This window comes from Lynx rufus, unplaced genomic scaffold (genome assembly GCF_022079265.1).
Source record: "Lynx rufus isolate CCGP_SWC_20201006 ecotype Redwood Valley unplaced genomic scaffold, mLynRuf1.p SCAF_8, whole genome shotgun sequence".
Lineage (NCBI taxonomy): Eukaryota > Metazoa > Chordata > Mammalia > Carnivora > Felidae > Lynx > Lynx rufus.
This window is the reverse complement of record NW_025814896.1, coordinates 120400764-120422401: the sequence shown is the minus strand read 5'-3', so window position 1 is coordinate 120422401 and position 21638 is coordinate 120400764. Positions and strand designations below refer to the sequence as shown.

At 37.0% G+C, this 21638-nt stretch overlaps 1 protein-coding gene across 4 annotated transcripts in view; it reads right to left on the bottom strand.

Annotated features, from left to right (window-relative positions):
- ASXL2 (ASXL transcriptional regulator 2) overlaps positions 1-21638 on the bottom strand; it is a 131179-nt gene that overhangs the window by 33469 nt on the left and 76072 nt on the right. For 3 of the 4 annotated variants that reach the window (XM_047068681.1, XM_047068682.1, XM_047068683.1), the window contains 2 exons: positions 19818-19926; positions 15927-16077 (listed from right to left, as the gene is read on the bottom strand). In XM_047068681.1, the coding sequence (XP_046924637.1) occupies positions 15927-16077; positions 19818-19926 (260 nt within the window). Of the gene's footprint in view, positions 1-13052; positions 14017-15926; positions 16078-19817; positions 19927-21638 lie in introns of those variants that run through there. The other variant, XM_047068684.1, reaches the window with a different exon arrangement.

Below are 21638 nucleotides of genomic sequence, written 5' to 3'. Positions count from 1 at the left end.
CTGGACTATAAAGGCCTGGATAGCAAAATGGCATCTCATTTAGCTATGGCTAAAGAGCTTTAAGATACCATATAAAGTATGTTGGTAGGTAGCTACCTGATATAAAAGTGCAGAAGCATGACTCATTGGAATACACAAGGTTTGGAAAATAGCATTTCCATGGATTCTTAGATGTCCTAACAAAGGAATACACAATAGGTAACACTTCAAGAGGACAAGAGCAGATAATACTAAGAAGGTTGACTTGTCAGACTTGGTATTGGCTTTGCATTCCACCCTTATGACAGGGTTTATATATGGGAAAGAACTGACATACAGTAAGTGTGATGCTTAAAAAAGCTCACTGTAATCTATCATACAAGAATAAAATTGGGTAGTTCTTGAGATAACTGAGCAGCAAAAAGAAACCACATCCTCAGTCTACTTATGCGGACCAATTTTAAAAAATAACAGCTTTACTGAGATAAAGCCCCATACTGGTTAGCTGTCACCCCTGTTTCCCCTAACTATGCCTCTAATCCCAGGAGGTCAGTAATCTACTTTCTGTCCCTATGCACTTGCCTATTCTAGACATTCCATATAAATGGAATCAAACAATATGTGCTCTTTCATGACTGTTTTTTTCACTTAGCATGTTTTGAAGTTTCATCCATGTCAGAGCATGGATCAATACTTCCTTTTTATCACCAAATAATATGCCATTGTACGCACACACTGCATTTTGTTTATTCATTAGCTGATGATCACTTGGGTCATTTACGTCTTTGGCCATTCTGAACGATGATGTGAAGAACACTCATCAGCACAATTTCATGTTGGACAGATGTTTTCAATTCTCCTGGGTTCATATCTTAAAGTGGCGTTGCTGGGTCTTACAGCAAGTCTATGGTTAACTTTTGAGGAACTGTCAAAATGTTTTCCAAAACGGCTATACCATTTTTATAATTCCACAGGAATGTATGAGGGTTCTAATGTTTGTCAACACTTGTTATTGCCTATCTTTTTCATTTAAACTGATGTTTTTAAAGGGACATAATGAAAATAAAGTTAAACACTATTAATATTTGACTATGCTCACTTTCTCGTCAATGGTTTGCAGAAATCTGAAAATACGCATTTCCTTACCTACCTCAAATACTGCCTAAAAATAAACAGAAAACAAAATAATTCCCTTAGAGAACATAAGAATTCCACTTTGCAGCCTGAAAAAAGGAACAATAAAAGCTATCCGTATTACCACGGCAAACTGTTTGGACTGTTCCCCCTTAAGGCAAAAGCCCTTTCTAACAAATGAAACCATAAACACGTCTCAAAGCCAGCCAAAATAAATCACGAAAACTTCAGGACCCACCAAGTAAGGAGTATCTCCCAGATTTGACTTATGCCAAGTACCGGTCTCATAACGTCTATGAAACTGTCCTTTCATATATTTAAGGCTCAGAACTACAAACAACAAACAAGATTTAAACACATGCTGAGAAACTTCCCTCTCAGATTGCATTTTAGTGGCTACACTGTTTTCACACACAAGTTTATTAATAAGAACCAAAAGTAAGTATCTTGTGTGTATCTAATAGTGTGCTGGGTTCATGTGAACAGGATTTCACTGAACTACCCTTTAAGGTGGGTCCAAGTCCGCTTTCTATTCCCACCCAAACTCCTCCAATTCTCCCCTCAGAGATAACTAAGTAGTGTATTTGGGTTGGCATCCTTGCTGACCTTTTTCCACACAAAGAAAAAATATGAAAAGATTTTTAAGGACATATATTTATGCAAAAATGTAAATATACACATTCTTCTGTATATTGTGAGGTTAGCTAAATTTTACATATCAGGAAATGTAATTAGTTTGCCAAAGGACTCAGACAGTAAGGGGCATAGCTAAGATCCAAACTGAGCATAGTTTCATTTTTTTATTTTTATTTTTATTTTGAGAGAGACAAGAAAGTGTGTGTGTGCACAAGCCGGGGAGGGGCAGAGAGAGAGAATCCCAGTGTGTCAGCACAGAGTCCAGTGTGGGGCTCGAACCCACAAACTGTGAGACCATGACATGAGCTGAAACCAAGGGACGCTTCACAGACTGAGCCACCTAGGCGCCCTGCAAACTAGTATTGTTTTCAGAATGAGTGGGTATTTGTTGTGAGCTGAATGGTGGCCACCAAAAAAGCTATGTCATAATCCCCAGAATCTGTGAATGTCACATTATTTGGAAAAAGAGTCTTGGCAGATGGAATTAAGTTAAGGATCTTGAGATGAGATCATCCTGGATTATCTCAGTGTCCTAAATCCAATGACACAGAGGACAGACAGAAAAGAAGGCGATGTGAAGACAGGCAGAGATTGGAGTGATGTGGCCACAAGGCAAGTAAGTCAGCAACCAGTAGAAGCTAAAAAAATACAAAAAACAGAGTTCTCCCCTAGAGCCTCTGTGGGGAATGTGGCCCTGCTGATACCTGATTTCAGACTTCCATTCTCCAGAACTGTGAGAAAATAAATGTTTCAAGGCACCTAGTTTGTGCTAATTTGTTATAGCAATCTCAGAAAAGTAACAGTATGTAAAATGATTTTAAAGTGTCATTGTCAATCCATAGATGTTTATACATTTGAGATGTTTAAATCAAAAACAATCATTGCAAATTTGGCACTCAGATTGTCCCCTTTTGAGTTAGTGTGAGAGCCTGTAAGTTGTAAACCATCTTTAGGACATGGCCTCAGCAGTAACCAACTGCTTCTCCTTGCTATCTAACAAGAAAGAGTCCGAGGCAACCTTGCATTTTTTTTCCCCCAACTTGGATCAGCCACTTCTCCAAGGACCACTGATATCTTTCAAATAGGAAATAGTATAAAAAGACCATGTGCTGCACCGAAGGGGGTACTCACTTGCTACAGGGTTACCACTGGTTCTAGGACTTTAATGGTGAGAACAAGAAAGGTCTTTTTTTTTTTTTTTAATTTTTTTAATGTTTGTTTAGTTTTGATAGAGAGAGACAGAGTACAAGTGGAGGAGGGGCAGAGAGAGAGGGAGACAGAGAATCTGAAGCAGGCTCCAGGCTCTGAGCTGGCAGCACAAAGCCCACAGGGCTTAAACTCAGGAGCCATGAGATCATGACCTGAGCCGAAGTTGGGCACTTAACCAATCGAGCCACCCAAGCGCCCCGAAAGTCTTTTTTTTTTAGAAGGAGAAAAATTCATGCACAGATAACAAATTTTAATTTTATATTACAGGACTGTCACTTAACTTTTCTGATTTTATACTTCTATCACTTCCCTTCTTCCCTGATAACCCTGGTTCCTAATAACAGTACTGTAATTATTAATGTTTTTCTAATATACATCTAGTTGCAAAGAAACTGTACCAATATAATTACTGAAAACAAGACTACTCAAATATGGTTTAAGATGTCTTTGTGTCTGGACTCCTACACCTAAGATAGATCCCAAACAACTTACGTATGTCATTATGCCAGAAATTTGACATATACTTCAGTTTGCTTTGTTTCATATTTCTAGAAAGTACACTTTAAAAACTTGTTTTAATTATGTAAAGCAATAAAACAAGTTACTTCCATATAAGCCTAGCTCCCTCCCCTATCTACACTACTTTATTACTTCTCTTCCCTTTTAGGAAATGGTTTGTATTAACTATCCTTCCATTTTTGTTTGCTTGTATTTTTGTTTTGGCAAAAACATAGTGTATATATTTTAATACTTTTACTCTTTTTTTTAAGCAAAAAAAAAATCTGCACTGTAAGCTGTTCAAAATCTTGATTTTTTTTAACTTAACTAATATATCCTGTGGAACATTCTAGAAGAGAATACAGAGATCTGCCACATTCCTTTTTTAATAGCTACACCGAATTCCACTGTACAGATGTACCATAATTCCTTCAACCAGACTTTGGTGAGTATGTCCATTCTTTCTTGTCTTTTGCTCTTATTACTACAATGTCTTAATCAGTGGTTCTTTAAGGTATTGTACCAAGAAAAACACCATCAGTAGCAAAACATCTGTTGGAAATGCAAATTACTAGATCCCAGTCTAGATCTACTGAATCAGAAACTTGGAAGGTGGGGCCCAGGAATCTGTGTCATAATAAAATCTATGTGATTGAGAAGCATTAGTCTTAAGCTATGCTATTTTGTATTGTCGACAGTGTCTGAGGATTGATTCTTAGAGGTGAGTTTGCTAAGTCAACGGATAAAAATATATGCTTCCAGAAACACTTTAAAAAGTTTTATTATTCTCAGGTTTTAAAAGGAGCTCACCCATGTTTTTCTCCTTTTAGTACTTGGTTTCATGTTTTACATTGTATCTCTCGTTTGTTTGAAACTTCTCATGGAGTATGGTGTGAAAAATGAATCCATTTTCGTCGTTTTGGAAAATACAGCTCTAAATTCCCTTCTCTTTGGGGCGCCTGGGTGGTGCAGTCGGTTAAGCGTCCGACTTCAGCCAGGTCACGATCTCGCGGTCCGTGAGTTCGAGCCCCGCGTCGGGCTCTGGGCTGATGGCTCAGAGCCTGGAGCTTGTTTCCGATTCTGTGTCTCCCTCTCTCTCTGCCCCTCCCCCGTTCATGCTCTGTCTCTCTCTGTCCCAAAAATAAATAAAAAACGTTGAAAAAAAAAAAAATCTAAATTCCCTTCTCTATCAGACTTTATCTCCACGGATTCTTTTGTCAGATTCATAATTGTATGTGTCATCTACACACAGAAGCAGCTTTCCCCTTTTTTTGTTGCTCACTGTTCCAACGGCTTTCTCTTGCTTACTTGTGTTGGAATATAAGAACTGAGATACTGGGCACCTTGTTCTTGACTTGTTCTAACCTAAGGGCAAGCCACTGGTGTTTCCCCATTAAGATGCTGTTTTTTTTGACTAAGTTATTATGTTAAAATAGTATCCACCAATTCTCAATTTTATTGAGTACTGAATTTACACAAAGGCCTTTTCAGCAAGTACAGAGATAAGATTTTCCATATTAGCTGTATTAATATGATAAAGTATAATGGATTTCCCAGTAATGAATCATACTTACAACCTAAAACCCCATTTTTTAAGGATATATAATTTTTTTAAGTTTATTTATTTACTTTGAGAGAGAGAGCATGCACACACAGCCAGCGTGTGTGTGCAGGATTTGAACCCACAGATCATGAGACCACAACCCGAGCCAAAACCAAGAGTCAACGCTTAACTGACTGAGCCACGCTGGCGCCCCAGGATATATAATTTTTTTTAACATATGGCTGGATTCTGTAGGTTAACCTTTAAGATCTTCCCTCAACGTTCACAAGACAGCTTTGTACTTTGTGGAAAGTTTTAAAATTTTACTTCGAAAAAGAATCTGGACGACCTTTTTTCCTGTACTGGAATAGTTTTAAAAACATTGGGATTGTTTGATCTTTAAACATAGTCTGTGAACAATGAATTTCTGTTCAAGTATGTGTTCTTTTGAAGGGGAGCTCTTCTATATCCCTTTTTGCATGAAACTTTATTGTTTAGATTTTCTATCTCTACTGGGTTCAATTTTTATGCATCCTGTTTTCCTACAAAATCATCTCACTTCATCTGAGTTCTTAAAGCTTGTGAAAAAGTCTTGTGGTTTAAAACTTTTGTTTTGGTATTTACTTCAATCTGAATTTGTATATGTATATCTTTTCTCTTTTTAAAGGTCAGTGAAGCTGGTCTCTTTTATTCATTTATTTTGAAACTGTTTCTATCATTGTCCCCCCTCTCAAATTCAGTAAATTCCATTTTAATTTTGTTGAGCTTTTTATTGCTTTACTTTGTTCTTCTTTTTTCTAGCTTTCTTGGTTGTATGTATATTATTTTTATTTATTGATAAGAGGTATTCAATGCCCTGATTTGTTTCCTGGTAACTACTTTGGCTGTAACTCACCCAGATGGCCCTACATTAACTGATTTCTGAATGTTAAACCAGCCTTGTACACTTAGGATAAATTCTATCTGGTAGTGATGTATAATTCCTTTTATAAATCATTGGATTCAATTTGCTAAATATTCTGTTGACGATTTTTGCATCCATGTTCATTAGAGACATTGGTCTGTAGTTTTCTTCTCATGTCTAGTTTTGGTATTAGTGTAATGCTGGACTCACAGAATGAGTTAGGAAGTATTCCCCCTGCCTCTATCCTCTGCAAGAGATCATACAGAATTGGTATAATTTCTTCCTTAAATGTTTGGTAGAATTCATTAGGGAATCAAAGTGAGCCTGGTCTTTTTTGTTCTGGAAGGTAAGTAATTACTGACTCAATTTCTTCAACAGGCACAGGCCTGTTCAGACAGTCTATTTCTTCTTGTGGGAGTTTTGACAGATTGTGTCTTTCAAGGAACTGATCGATTTCATCTAGGTTATCAAATCTGTGGGCATAAAACTGTTCAGAGTAAAAATAAGAAAAACTGTTCATAGTATTCCTTTATTATCCTTTTAAGTCCATGGGATCTTTAATGATGGCCTCTCATGTCTGATATTCATAATTAGCTTTCTTAGCTTTATTGATCTTTTCAAAGAATCAGCTCTTGGTTTCATTGATTCTTTTCTACTAATATTCTGCTTTCAATTTCATTGATTTCTGCTCTAATTCTTAGTATTTCTTTTCTTCTGCTTAGATTTAATTTAGATTTTATTTGCTCTTCTTTTTCTGCACTCTTAAAGTAGAGGCACAGATTACTAATTTGAGATCTTTCTTCTTTTCTAAACTAAATTTCCCTCTAACCCCCGCTTTCTTCACTGCATACCATGACTTTTGATACATTGTGTTTTCATTCTCATTCAGTTCAAAACATTAAAAAATTTCTCTTTTCTTCTTTGACCCATGTGTTATTCAAAAATGTGTTGTTTCTGTTTCTTTTCTTTTTTCTTAAAAGTTTTTGTATTTATTTAAGTAATCTCTATATCCCACTGGGGTTCAAACTCACAACCCTGAGGATCAAGAGTTGCATGCTCCTCCAACTGGGCCAGCCAGGTGTCCCTCTATTACTGACTCTTAGTTTAATTTCACTGCGGTCTGAGAGCAGACATTATATCATTCCCATTCCTTTACATCTGTTAAGACATGTTTTATGGACCAGAAGAAACTATCTTCGTGTCAGTGGGAGAGTCAATCTTCTTAGGGATGTACTGGATGATATTAAAATTAAGAAACTGTATTCATCAAAATAAAGTTTTCAGAAAATAAAAAAGGCCACAAAGGAGAAGTTACTTATAAGATATACATTCAATTAGGTAATATATGAAGAACTAAGGAAAAGATGACCCATGAAAAATTGAAAACACTGGAAAAGGCATTGCACAAAGGAGGCCATCCAAATGATTACTAATGAAAAGGAGTCCAATTCTGTTGGCCATGATGAAAATAGAATTTAAAACCATAAGGGACACTATTACACAGTAACCAAAGTCTAAAATGTAAAAGACTGACGGTTGGTGAGCATGTGAAATATTAGTTGAACTCTCATACATTACTGGTATGACTATAAATTGGTACAAGCACTTTGGAAAACTGTCTGGTAATACACACTACACTTAACTCTGCTCCCAAGTATATACCAAAAGAAATGGGGGTGGGGGGGGGTGGGGAGACATACACAAAAGCATTCACAATAAAGTTAATAAAATAAGCAAAAACTAGAAATAACCTGATGTTCATCAATGGTAGAATCGATAAATAAATTGAGGTACTGGGAAATATTTATAAAATAGAATACTCTTCAGTTTTAAGCATCTGATGAATAGGGGCACCTGGGTGGCTAAGTCGGTTAAGCGTCTGACTCAGTATCAGCTCAGATCATCTCACAGTTCATGAGATCGAGCTCCATGTTGGGCTCTGTGCTGACAGCAAGGAGCTTGCTTGGGATTCTCTCTCTCCCTCTCTCTCTCTCTCTCTCTCTCTCTCTGTCCCTACTCCCCCCGCAAAATAAGTAAACATGAAAGAGAAAAAAATTTTAATGAAAATATTTAAAAATAAAAAAAATTTTTTTAAGGAATATAAATAAGATACACAAGAATTTGGATGAAATCTTACAAGAGCACAGAGAGGGCCACTGGGGTGCTGACGCTATTTTGTTCTTTGATCTGAATACTGGTTCATGGTGCTGTCCCATTTGTGAAAATTCAACAAGCTGTATACTTACAATATCTGCACTTTTTTGGATATATATAATCAAAAATTTTAAAACAGGTAAAACTAATCTATACTGACACAAGGGGCAGAAGTTTGTGCGCAGTGGCTAGAGATGGCATAATGCCTCTGCAGTGCTAGTGAAGGATCATTATAGTTAATTATTTACTTATGGAGGTGCAGTTATTTTCCACTCTCATTTCAAAACAAGGGCTTGTTAAAGAAATACAGCATCCCCAACAGTTTCTAAGGTTGACAAATCATTTAAACCACTGCTGTTTAAATGTGGTCCAGCTAAACCATTGCCGTTCAAATACAGGTCTGCTACAAGAGAAATAACAACAGTGAGAATACGCATTTAGACACTTTCATAGAAATCTGACACTGCTGGGCCATTTTTTATGTATTTTACATAGGTATCAGTACACAAAGGACAGAGGAGGGGGGAGAGAATGGTCCTTTGTGATGAAAAGTTTGAGAATAAACCAGCTAGCTGAGGAGGGGAGGATGCAGGGTAGGGGGTGTACAGGAAGGGCTTGGGAATAGTGCCCACAGTCACAAAATAAGGAACCAAGATTTCCTAGGGCTATATCCTACAAGATGAACATATTAAGAATAAGACACTGTTTGAAAAATAAACATTAAGGCTGCATTTTAACTTCATCAAGCCCCTGCTTATAATCTTTTTAAAAAAACGAATTACATTTATTTCTTGGTAGATAGTATGTGTGCTTGCGCATACGATTTTTCAGTTCACAAACCAAGCAGTGGGAAAGCAAACCTCTGTTATGTTTTTTCCAACGTTTTCCGGGTTTCATAGATCCCTACTGATTAAGTGCTGGGACACCAGTGTGTTGGCCCAAAGGTCCCACAAGGCCCGAGACATGTTTATAATCCTAATCTTACAAAGTGGCACTTAGAGAAAAATAATCCCTCACACTTCTGTACTACCAGTTATACTTTTAACTTCAAATAAAACCAACTAATGTCACCAATTAATCTCATCCTGAATTAAGGAAATCTACTCAAAACAAATGATTTTCAACAGTAAAATGGAAATAAATTCTTTTAACCTATATACCAGTGAACAGAAATGAATTGAACTAATGTAAATGTAAAGGCCGCTTTTAGGAAACAGACTTGAGCAATGAATGCAGAGCAAGGCAACCCCTTGGCTGAATACAGACATCAGGCAACCCATCTCCAAACATCCACAGGCACTAACTGACCAAGGGGTACTTACAACCAGGCAGTTACCAAAAAAGGGAAAATTCCATACATCCCCATACCTCCTCACCTTCCCCCCTTTAAAAACAGCCCCCAACCACTGCCTCAAGTCAGACAGCCTCTCCTCTAGGGTCCTGTCTGCTGCTCCCTTGCAGTGTGTTCAATAAACGCCTATCGCCTAGGTTCTGCCTCAGGTGAATTGTTTCAATGCCTATTGCCCCACATTTGGAGGACCCCATCCAATAGGAAGAGACATCACAATAAACACTAGTAAGTAGAAAAAACAAATCAAAGCTAGTATATTTAACTAACTGCGATTTAAATAAAAACTTGAAAGAAAAAAATAATAAAACAGAAAAACTAAGTGGCACCTGGGTGGCTCAGTTGGTTAAGTGTCCAACTCTTTCTTGTCTTCAGATCAAGTCGCACGGTTCGTGGGATTGACCCGCAACTGGGCTCTGGCACTGTCAGCAAGGAGCTTGGGATTCTCTCTCCCCTCTCGCTCTCTGCCCCTCTCTCTCACTCACATGCATGTTCATGCATGTGCACGCACTCTCCTTCTCTCGTTCAAAAACAAACTTTATTAAAAACAGAAATAAAAAAATTTTTTAAAAAGCTAGTATATTAACTCAGATCTTAAATGGACAAAAGGATGAGACCAACAGCAAATGGACTATAAACAAAAATTTCGTTCCTCTTGGTATGTGGCTACAAACATTTGAAAGAGTCAGCAGGGTTGTTATTCTCTGATCCAGAATACCACATTTCTTAATCCTCCTAGTAAATTACTTTATGGGGCTCGCTGGTTGCTCAATCAGTTAAGCGTCGGGCTACAGCTCAGGTCATGATCTTGTTTCGCAGGTTGGAACACTGCATCAGGCTCTCTGTTGTCAGCACAGAACCTTCTTCTGATCCTCTGTCCCCCTCTCTCTGCCCCTCCCTGCTTGTACTCTCTCTCAAAAGTAACACTAAAAAACATTACTTTAGGGGCACCTGGGTGGCTCAGTCGGTTAGGCGGCCGACTTCAGCTCAGGTCATGATCTCGCGGTCCGGGAGTTCGAGCCCCGCGTCGAGCTCTGTGCTGACAGCTCAGAGCCTGGAGCCTGTTGCAGATTCTGTGTCTCCCTCTCTCTGACCCTCCCTGTTCACACTCTGTCTCTGCCTGTCTCAAAAATAAATAAAAACGTTAAAAAAAATTAAAAAAAAACATTACTTTATGCACACCAATACCCTATAAATAATGGAGACTAGCACTAAATATTAAGTCTGATCCCTACTTCTTTCCCGTACTTTCTTTCCACAAATCCCCTTTTCCACCCAAACTTTACTTCATCATATGGCTTCCTGAAAACACTGTACACATGCTGCTACTTTCTTGCCTTTATATATGTTTCTTTTTTCATAATATATCCTGTATTCCTCAGAGGTTATACCCCCAATGGAAGGAAGTATATTATTCTCGGGGTGCCTGGGTGGCTCAGCAGGTTAAGCATCTGACTCTTGGTTTCAGCTTAAGTCATGATCTCATGGTTTGTGACTCTGAGCCCCTGGTTGGGCTCTGCACTTACAGCTGCAGAGCCTGCTTGGGATTCTCTCTCTTCCTCTCTCTCTCTCTCTGACCCTCTCCTGCTCATGCTCTCTCTCTCTCTCTGTCTCAAAATAGACATTAAAAAAATTATCCTATAGCTTACACAAGCCGTAGTAACCCAGGTAAAGTTAACTATTCCCTTCTCTAATGCTGCCATAACATGACACATATAAACACTTGTTACTTATTAAACTAATTTGCTAATTGCTTCTTTTTCTATCCTTCTAGCTATGGATAGGGCCCACACCTTATTCAAATTGGTTTCCCAAATACCTGGCAAATAATACATATGTACTGGAGAATGAATGAGTGTGGCAAGCATTTTAAATAGAGATAATTCTTTCGTTTTATAAATCAACTAATGGCCTAAAGAATACTTCCCAAGTATATCCTGACCTATTGGTACTCCAATGTGGACTGCTGAACAGCTTAAAAGCACTCGTATTTAGAGAACATATTCAGTATCTGATTAGAAACAAAAATGTTTGCTTTCATATAAACACATAGATACAATATTAACAAATTCTGATAAAAAGATCAGCAGTTACTTACTATTTGATTTTTAAAACCCAGCAAACTAGTAGAGAAATGAGTTTTTAAGCTTAAGATTGTTTTCAGAAAACTATTTAAAATAAATTTCAGAACTTGAGGCTCATTAAAGCCAGTTTTACATAGTTTACTCAAGTAGTTTCAGATTGTTGGATAACTGGTACTACCCACTGAGTACGTGTTCACAAAGTACTACTTTTCAGATATATTACACCATTGAGAATTTTCCATTTCAATGGATGATTACACTGAACAAGATCAAAAGGATACAGACTATCCATGCTAGATGCCTCTGAATGAGAGGCCTTAGCAAATAGACCCTATTTTCTTTTTTCCTGAAGATATTTGATGGGTCCCTCTGAAGTTATCAGAAATACTATCAGAGAGGTGCCTGGGTGGCTCAGTCATTAATCATCCGACTTCAGTTCAGGTCATGATCTCATGGTTCATGGGTTCGAGCCCCGTGTCAGGCTCCGTGCTGACAGCTCAGAGCCTGGAGCCTGCTTTGGATTCTGTGTTTCCTTCTCTCTCTGCCCCTCCCCCACTCATGCTCTGTCTCTGTCTGTCAAAAATAAATACATGACAAAAAAAAAATTTTTTTTTAAGAAATACTATCAGAAATAATGAAGCAGTAACATTACAAGTGAAGCTTAGCTTCCTACAATTGAAGGATTAACAGCTGAAAGACTGATAACAACTGAAGTATCCAAACTGTTTTAATTTTCATCAACAGTAATCCTTCTCTTAAGTGAGAGTTCTTTTTTCACAATAGTTTTCTTTTGAGTAGTTTCATTTCTAGAAGCTAACAGACTTTTAGTTTTTTACGTACCCTCTTCCTACTCCAAGTGCAGTCTCCTTCAAACTTGGCAGGGTGTGGCTACAATTAATATTCGAACAATCCCCTAATCAAAGATGGAGAGGATACCTGGGTACCCTACCTACCAAGTCCTAACAGTGGAGCCATCCTTAATATATGACAGAGCTAAAACCTCTGACTCAGCCACCAACCACACCAGAGAAGAAAGAGAACATCTCTCTCAAAGCTCTCTCTCTCCACATAAGTTAACTTTGCCCAAAGGAGTTTTTCTCCACAGTGTACTAATTTTTAAAGAAGACATTTCTATAAATAATCATCCTCATTTAGTAAACTTACATGTATAAATGATGTTATAGGGCAGGCAGGTCTTTGGTATTTTAAATAACTCCAAACATAGTATTTGTCAAATTTCTGATTTAAAATACCTCTGCATAAGCGATAAAATTAACATTAGATCATGCCCCTGGAAAGAATTTGTAATTCCTTGTAAGTCAAAAGGTATATCTTACATAATTAATTTTTCTTTTAAGACATTTTAAAAGCAGGCCAAAATTTAACAAAACTTTTTTCTATCAGAAGATAAAAATAATACTTCTATATTTGCTTCATGCTGCAATATTTGTATTTTATTTGGGGGAAAAGACAGAAACTTCACTTAGCTATGATCCTATAAAAAAAAAAAGCAACAAAAAAAGTTGACTCTAATCATTTTTTTCTAGATTTACTCCGCCTTACCTTGGCATGGAATCCCATAAAGCTCTTCTCTGAACATGGTTTCCTGTCTGACAATTAGGAACCAAAGCTATGAACTTCTAAGTTCTTCCACTTTACATGGAAATCAATAAACTAGTTTTAATATTGGACTGAATTTCAAAGTTCTGTTCTCTGTGCCTATTTGGCTGAAAGGTATACCTATTATCAAGAAAGGTTCTATCGATTTTCAACTAGAAGTACCAGTTCTGCTGTCAGAGCTCTTTATTTTTGTACATAAAAGGAAGTGGGTTTTGATACTATCTCAATGTTCTTCCTGTCTTACAATGCATTTGAAATAAAATGATGTCAGATTGAGAGTAACAGCCCTAAATAAGAAAACGGAATAGGCACAATTACTTTGCTTTCCCTTTATTAATAACTGTAACTGATTTAAAACTGCTCGGCTGCATGTTGCTACTAGCACTGCTAACTACAAGTTTTCCACTTTCATTTGCACTGGACCACAAAAACATTCCCGGATTATATAATATACACCTAAAAATTTACCTATCTAAGCCATATGCCATATGTACAACCCATGAATGAGAGAAGCACTTTCTATGAGAAATGAAATCATTCTTCGTTACTGGTAGCTCAGCAAAGAGTAAACATGAATTCCACATGACATCATGCGCCCCTCTTATCTTTATCTTCCAAACACCATTTAGCCCATTCTACTCTTAGTTTACTGAACTTCCTATAATGAGAAAAGAGCTTTACAGAACATCTCATCTTAACGTAAACTGAGGATAAATACTCAATAATGTGATAATTTCTAGAAAAGCAATGAATACAAAGGCAGTTCAATAACAATTTATTTAGATCACAATTCTGAATTTGCTACTACTTCCCTGTTAAATATCTTCTATTACTATGCCAAGTATAGCACAAGGTTATGCTATTTTAGATCTATTAACCCATTAACAACGGGATTCTATTGCTATTTCTTTAACGTTTATTTATTGTTGAGACAGAGAGAGACAGAGCATGAACGGGGGAGGGTCAGAGAGAGGGAGACACAGAATCTGAAACAGGCTCCAGGCTCTTAGCTGTCAGCACAGAGCCCGACGCGGGGCTCGAACTCAGACCGTGAAATCGTGACCTGAGCCGAAGTCGTTCGCTCAACCGACTGAGCCACCCAGGCACCCCTCCTCTTAATTTCTTAGAGATAGGCTTTACCAAACATGTAACAGCCCCTACTCACAACAGCTACTGCTGCATATGTGGCTATTGAAAAGGAGAGACCTCCAAGACCATGATTTTGTTCCCAAATTCACTAGTCTGACCAATGTTGTTAATTGATTTCTGTTTCCAGCCATATCTAGAAATTATGAATCTTGCTAACTGTTTCTCTTGCTTAATGACTTGGCTTGGTTCCTAATCTTAGAACAACAATTTCCAAACTTAAAAGTTTAAACCGGGGACAAGCAGGAGATATAGACCCCTTACCACTTTTGGCTACACCCTCCCAAAAAAAGATCCTTAGTGGAATCTAAGGAATGTAAAGCCATGGACCACACCTCCTTTCACTACTGACAGGGTGTGTATACACACACACACAAACACACACACAAGAATAATTACCACAGGTACTAGCTTTATTTGACTTTATACCATTTGTTCCTAATATCTGAGGTCTAGGTTGCTCTCTTAAGTGGTTATGATCTTAAAGCTAAAATCCTGATTACAAAATGTGCCCAAATTGCATGTGTGGTAGCTTTACCAGAGGACACAAATGATGCCACCAATCATCTCAGTTCTCTCCAGGAGTAGCACATGCATGAATGCAGTGATGGTAATGAATCAGACTGCTTTTCTCATACAGTTCCACATCAATAGTTCCAAAGGCACCTAAAATTAATGAATCCAGGATTCCTACATATATAACTCTCGTTTCTAGATCCAAAGAGAGCTGACCTATAACACAAACCTAAGAGGATATCCAAGCTAGGGACACTCTCGGATGTCTATTTTGTTCTGGAATATCCCTATATCAGTCCTTGTAAAGAAACCACCATGATTTGGCTTAAAATCTGCCCTGCATGTACAGCTGAATTTATGAATACTGAGGTGAAAACAATTTGCCCTCTTTAAGAAGACTCTGACAAGAAGCTACAGATAATCGGCAAGAATAGATAATAAAATGCATCCTTAAGTGGAAAATCCATCTCAGGTAAGTTGTAGCAACAAAGACACGATTCCCTAAAAAAAGCTTTTTGGATAAGCTATGAAGCAGACACCAAGCAGGAAAGAGCAAAGACCATCAGACTAAATTTAGGCTTTGCTAGCAGAAATGAAAAGCATTCTTTTCCTAGTAAGCATATAGCTGTTAGAGCAAAAAATGCTCAAATTTTAGAAGAGAAGATTAAAAAGACAAGAAAAAAAATTAGAACAGTCTTTAAAAAAAAAAAAAAAAAAAAAGGCTATGGCTGACCAAGAACTGAAAATAAATCCAGATAAAACCTAGAGCTATATATGGAAACCAATTTGACAATAAATTTCATATATTGAAAACAATAAAAATAAAAAATAAATAAATAAATAAACCTAGAGCTATGTTGTCCAACCGATAGCCACTAGCCACATGTGGCTATTTAAGTTAAAAAAGAATAAAAATTCAGTTCCCAAACTGCCATATTTGAAGGGCTCAATAGACACGTGTAGCTACTGGCTATGTTGGGTTGGACCTCCATAGACACAGGGCATTTCCATCACTTCAAGAAATTCAACTGGACGGTACTGATCTAAAGGGAAAGGGAAAGAGACGGACTGTCCTAGGGTCTGAAAAAAGAGGAGCTAACAAGGGCATTTGTCCTATAGCATTCAGTACTTTATTGAGAGATCAGGTGGATTTACCTTTCCTTTTCCACCTGCTCTTTTTTCCCTCCTTGTTGCTGCCACCATCACTGCTGCTGCTGCTGTTCTCAGAACTCTGGGAATCTGACTGACCATCACTGCTTTCTTCTGAACCTTCTGATAGCTCTTTCACCCCATCCGGCACATCTTTCTGAAAATGTAGGCATCCAATTAGGATTAATCATTACCATTTCAGCAAATAGGAATTAAATTTCTGATATGCATTGTTTGCAACTTAACTGTGCTGATTAATTTTTAGTATTATAGGATTCAGTAGCAGAACCAGCAATATTTTCTGAATTCCTGTCATCTCTCTTCTTTGGGTCAATTTAGCTAATGTTTCCATCTACATCCAAAGATAAAAATTATACATGACAATCATATGCAAGCATAATACAGAGGCTCAAATTAGACAAAAACTGGAAATATATTAAGTCCAAGTAAATGAGGAAATGTTCAGAATAAAACAAGTATATAATAAAAATTTTGTAAAAGGTAGATATATTCATCATCTATATATATATATATATATACATATATATATATATATATACACACACACACATTATTTGCATGTATGTACCATTATGTATTATGAATTCAGTTGAGTCTGGTTAGGAACAGATACTGTATTATTTGAATCTGATTCCTACATATTGGTTAATAAGTAGCAAGAGTCAAATATAAAAGAAATTAAAATTTTTTTTTTGTATTTTTAAGTAATCTTAAAACATGGGGCTCGAACTTACAACCCCAAGATCAAGAATCACGTGCTCTACCAGAATGCCCTACCAACTGAGCCAGCCAGGCACCGCAAAAGGAATAATTTTTTTTAAACACTTGGGCGCCTGGGTGGCTCAGTCGGTTGAGCATCTGACTTCGGCTCATGTCATGATCTCACAGCTCGTGAGTTCAAGCCCCACGTCGGGTTCTGTGCTGACAGCTCAGAGCCTGGAGCCTGCTTCTGCTTCTGTGTCTCCCTCTCTCTCTGCCCCTAACCCACTCACATTCTGTCTCTGTCTCTGTCAAAAATAAATAAACATTAAAAAAAAAAACTCATAAGAATCTTTGGTTTCTACGTTGGATAGTGAGATTGCTAATCAGAAAGGATAACCTGTGTCAGCACAGTATATGAGAAATATAACAGTATATGCTGCAAGATCAAGAACTTGGAAATAAAAACTTTCTGGGTTTGAATTCTGGCTTTATCTTCTAATTATGCAGCTTTGGCCAAAGTCTTAACCTCATATGCTTCAGTTTACCTGTCTATACCATGGGGATAATAGTACCTACCTTAAAAGATTATTCAGAAATTAAATGAGTTAAATGTAAAATGCTTAGAATAGTGCCTGGCATATAATAAGAGCTTAATAAATATTAACTACTATATATGTATATAGTATATAAAAATATACACACATAAACATACATATTAATGTTATTTCTAAGGTATGAAACTATGGATGGTTCTTTTTTCCTCTCAATGTATTTTTTTTATTTTCCCACATAATTAATTTTTATAATCAGATAAAAAATAATTCTGACATGTAACCCTCCTACCTACAACTGGCACTCAGAACATTACAGCCAAGATAATAACCTCTGATCTAGTAAGGAACTGATACTTCCCACTTATGTTTATATCCTAGTGCCATTTCTAAGTCATTTCTTATGTTATATACTTTCTTAAAATACACACCCTATATTTTTGAATTCTTTCCTTCAGAATGCAGGACTTTTACAGTTAGTTGCCAGCCAGACCTCCTGACCCATAGGTTCAACAAGTATTTTAAGTACAAACATAATGCTTCTTAAACTTAAACTTGTGACCCTTTCAGGATCAGCTGGTCAACTGTGCACGCCCCAAATCTCAGAATCATTTCACCTCATCATTACCAACTCCATATAGTATACATTTTATTTCTGTAATGTCCCTTGCCTCTATCTCTTTTACCACTCTCATGGTTCAGGCCAATTATCTCTTGCAAACAATCCCTGCTTTACCCTTAAATCTATCCTACTTGAATTATCTTCCTAACAGATTTGATCATGCTATTTTCCTGAAAAACCTCTGCCATCTCCTCAGCTATCTCTCTTTTTTTCCTCTCTCAAACTGCTAAGTCAGGTCTTCAAAAGCCTCCAACGTTGGATCTTTACCTCATGTTAACCCCACCCCCAACCCGTTACCACACTAACCCACACACAGATTATGGTAACCAGTCTAATTTACTCTATTTTCAAATCCATTCTGAATCTTTTTATCTGTGCCTTTACTTAAGCTATTTCCTTATCCTTGGAAGGCCCCCCTCCCATTACTTATTTGTAAAAGTTTACCTCAAATCTTACAAGTTAAAACAAAAAAAGCTTTCTAGATCCTTTTATTCAAAATTAATCTTTATTTCTCTACATGATCATGAGGCCTTATAGTATAGTACTTTATATCACAGTACATTTTGTCAGTATGCAATTGCTTTAATAACTATGTGAGAGTCGAGAGATCAGCGTCCAGTTTCTTCTTTATGACCTCCACAGTGTTCAGCATAGAGTAGGCATTTAATTAATGTTATTAACAATATGGAAGGTCTAGAACAACTAACACTTAAAAGAAACACAAAAAGCTCCCTGTGGGAGTAGAGTCCCTAATCACAGAAGTTTAACAAAGTGTATAAAAAAGAGGTTTTATAGGTAAATTAGAACTTTCTAATGTTAGTGGGCTACACAAAACCACTGAACATAGTGATGACGACAGCTCAAAGCTAAAAAGAGGGGACAGAGTCCCACGTACACATGGATAACAGTCAGTGCATGCCAAGCATTAATTCTCCTCCTGCTGATAATTTCCTCTGTCATACAACCCCTTTCCTGAATTCGTCTGGCAGAGGGCTTACCCTCAACCTCACATCAAAAGTGGTCTGGGGCATCAGCCCGGAGTCTACTTCAAATCCTCTGTCCCCCTCTCTCTCTGCTCCTCCTTTGTTCATACTTTCTCAAAAATAAGTAAACATTAAAAAAAAAAAAGAGAGAGAGTGATCATGAACTTGTGTACAGCCAATCAGAAGCCTCAGTGCATTCATTATTCAAGTATAGACACATGGGCCAAACCAAACCAATTAAACCAAATCAAAACTAACTGGAGGGCTCCCACTTCAGACTCAAGGCTCTTTTCTCTCCAGACTTACAGCCTGCAGATTTGGGGTGGACAGTGAAGTCATGTACAATAGGAGAGAGCATGCCTGAGAATGAAGCCAAAAGAAGGACAGAGACCAATCCCCGATGACATCATTTGAGCTCCTGGATCCAGGCTGAGTTTCCTCAGAATTTATAGTTCTATAGTAAACTCTCTGTTTTAATCAAACTCCTTTAAATTGGTTTTCCTGTTTGTCACTGAAGGGACCTCAGTGCCAGAATCAGAAATCAGCAAGACTATTAGGATAAAAAAGAACAAAGACTCAGTCAGGAATCCAGTCAGATCTGGGTCCATATTCCGGTTCTTATCCTACCTGGCCAACACTAAGCAAGAACTTTGGCTTTTTCTCCATTAGAAAAGGAGAACTGCAGCTCTGAATTTAATGGAGAGTAAAGTCACAAAGTAATATAAAGCATCCAGGCTACAAGAATAAAATCACAAAGTAATATAAAGCATCAAGGCGGTAGCTCCAAGATAACACTCATTATTCAAATGTTGTGAGGTCCCTTAAAAAGTCACTGGAAGTCATTTTCAGTTCATCCTTTCAAGATAGCATTATAATAAAGAATAAAAAATAAAATCACTTTTCTGCTCTACCTACAGATGGTTACAGATTAGTAAAAAAACTGTGCAGGATACAGAGTTGAACATATTACCTCGTCCCGATTTTAGTTTTTAAGTGACGTCCTAACAAAAATATTTACCTTCAAAGTATATACGCCCATTCTACCTGGAACCTTATAGAAGATGCCCTCTTCACCTCGGGAGTTTGTGTGCAACATTGCATTCAGGCATGCAAGAGGGGAAGTCCCACTGCAAAGGAAAAATAAAAAAAAGAACAAGAGGAACACAATGATTAGTTTCTGTCTCTGAGTATCCTACATGACACTGACTTAAGATAAAACTAACTGATCAACATCATTTCACATAAACACATTTTATAAACTATAATATCAACCTACAGAAAGGATGCCACGGAGAAATGGATGTAAAATTTATCCCCATGTATCTAAAGAAAAATTAATTCTTTAATTTTCTTCATCCTGATGCAGTAGCTAACATGCAAGAGAACATGTACCTCACAGGAGTTATTACAAATATATTTTACAAATATTGTAATTCACTTACAATTTTGTCAATTTATACCTCCATAAAGCTAAAATTAAAAAGAAAGAAAGAGAGAGAGAGAGAGAGAGAGAGAGAAAGAAAGAAAGAAAGAAAGAAAGAAAGAAAGAAAGAAAGAAAGAAAGAAAGAAAAAAGGGAGCACCTGGGTGGCTCAGTTAAGGTCCAACTTTGGCTCAGATCATGATCTCACGGTTCGTGAGTTCGAGCCCTGCGTCAGGCTCTGTGCTGACAATTCGGTGCCTGGAGCCTGCTTCGGATTCTGTGTCTCCTTCTCTCTCTGCCCCCTCCCTGCTCACACTCTGTCTGTCTGTCTGTCTCTCTCTCTCTCAAGAATAAATAAAACATTAAAAAAATAAATAAAAATTAAAAAAGGAAAAAAAAAAGATTCTCCTTCATTTAGCAGAAGTTTTCACAAGCTTTACATGTCCAGAAGTAAAACGGGGGGGGGGGGGGGGGGGAGGGACACAAATACAGATTCAAACAAACAATATTAATAAAAAACATATATATCTATCTCCATGCACACTGATGCAACAGACTGAATCTGAGGTGTGAAAGAACACATTTATATGGTCTCATATTTATTTTTTACATTTTTATTGATATAATTGACATATATTACTCATATTAGTTTCAAGTGTATGACACAGTGATGCCATATATATCTATATATATGTATATATATAAAATACAATAGTCTCTTGTACTTAGATCTATTACAAGATCACTTAAAGAGGTAAAGTAGGCTTTAGAACATTTATCTTCTTTTTTTTAAATTTTTTTTTTTTTCAGAACATTTATCTTCTTTGTAGCACCTTGGTTAAATGTTTACTAATTTCAATATACATTCACCAAACCTCTAGAGCTTTAGGTATATAATAGATTATCTGTAAAAAATATATAAATATAATACTTTCCTTTCTGTTACCACATTTCATTTTCCTATCTTTTTGTACTTATCTAACAAATAGCAATATAATAGATGTGTGACATCCTTAATTTAAAAAGGTTTTTTTCCTCCTAATACCTGAGCTTATTTGTATATTTCCAGCTGTTCTCTCTCTTAATTCTCTGTTGGTACCACTCAAAAACCCAAATAAGCCCAATAGAAGAGGCTGCTAGGTATCTTGGATATACCTAAAGAGTTGTCTGTGGGGGAGAGCAGGACCATGGGCCCACTGTCTTCTGGTAGTTATGAAAGTGTTGAGGGTCAAAAACTGTTAAGAAGATGGAGGGCAACCAAGAAAATTAAAAAAAAAAAAATTTTTTTTTTTTTTCCTGAAGAAAGTGTTGAGACTCTCCAGGTTGATTTTCATAGTTATATTTACATAATTTGGAACTTCCATCTTAAAAACACACATACTGCAGGGCAACTGGGTGACTCAGTTGGTTAAATATA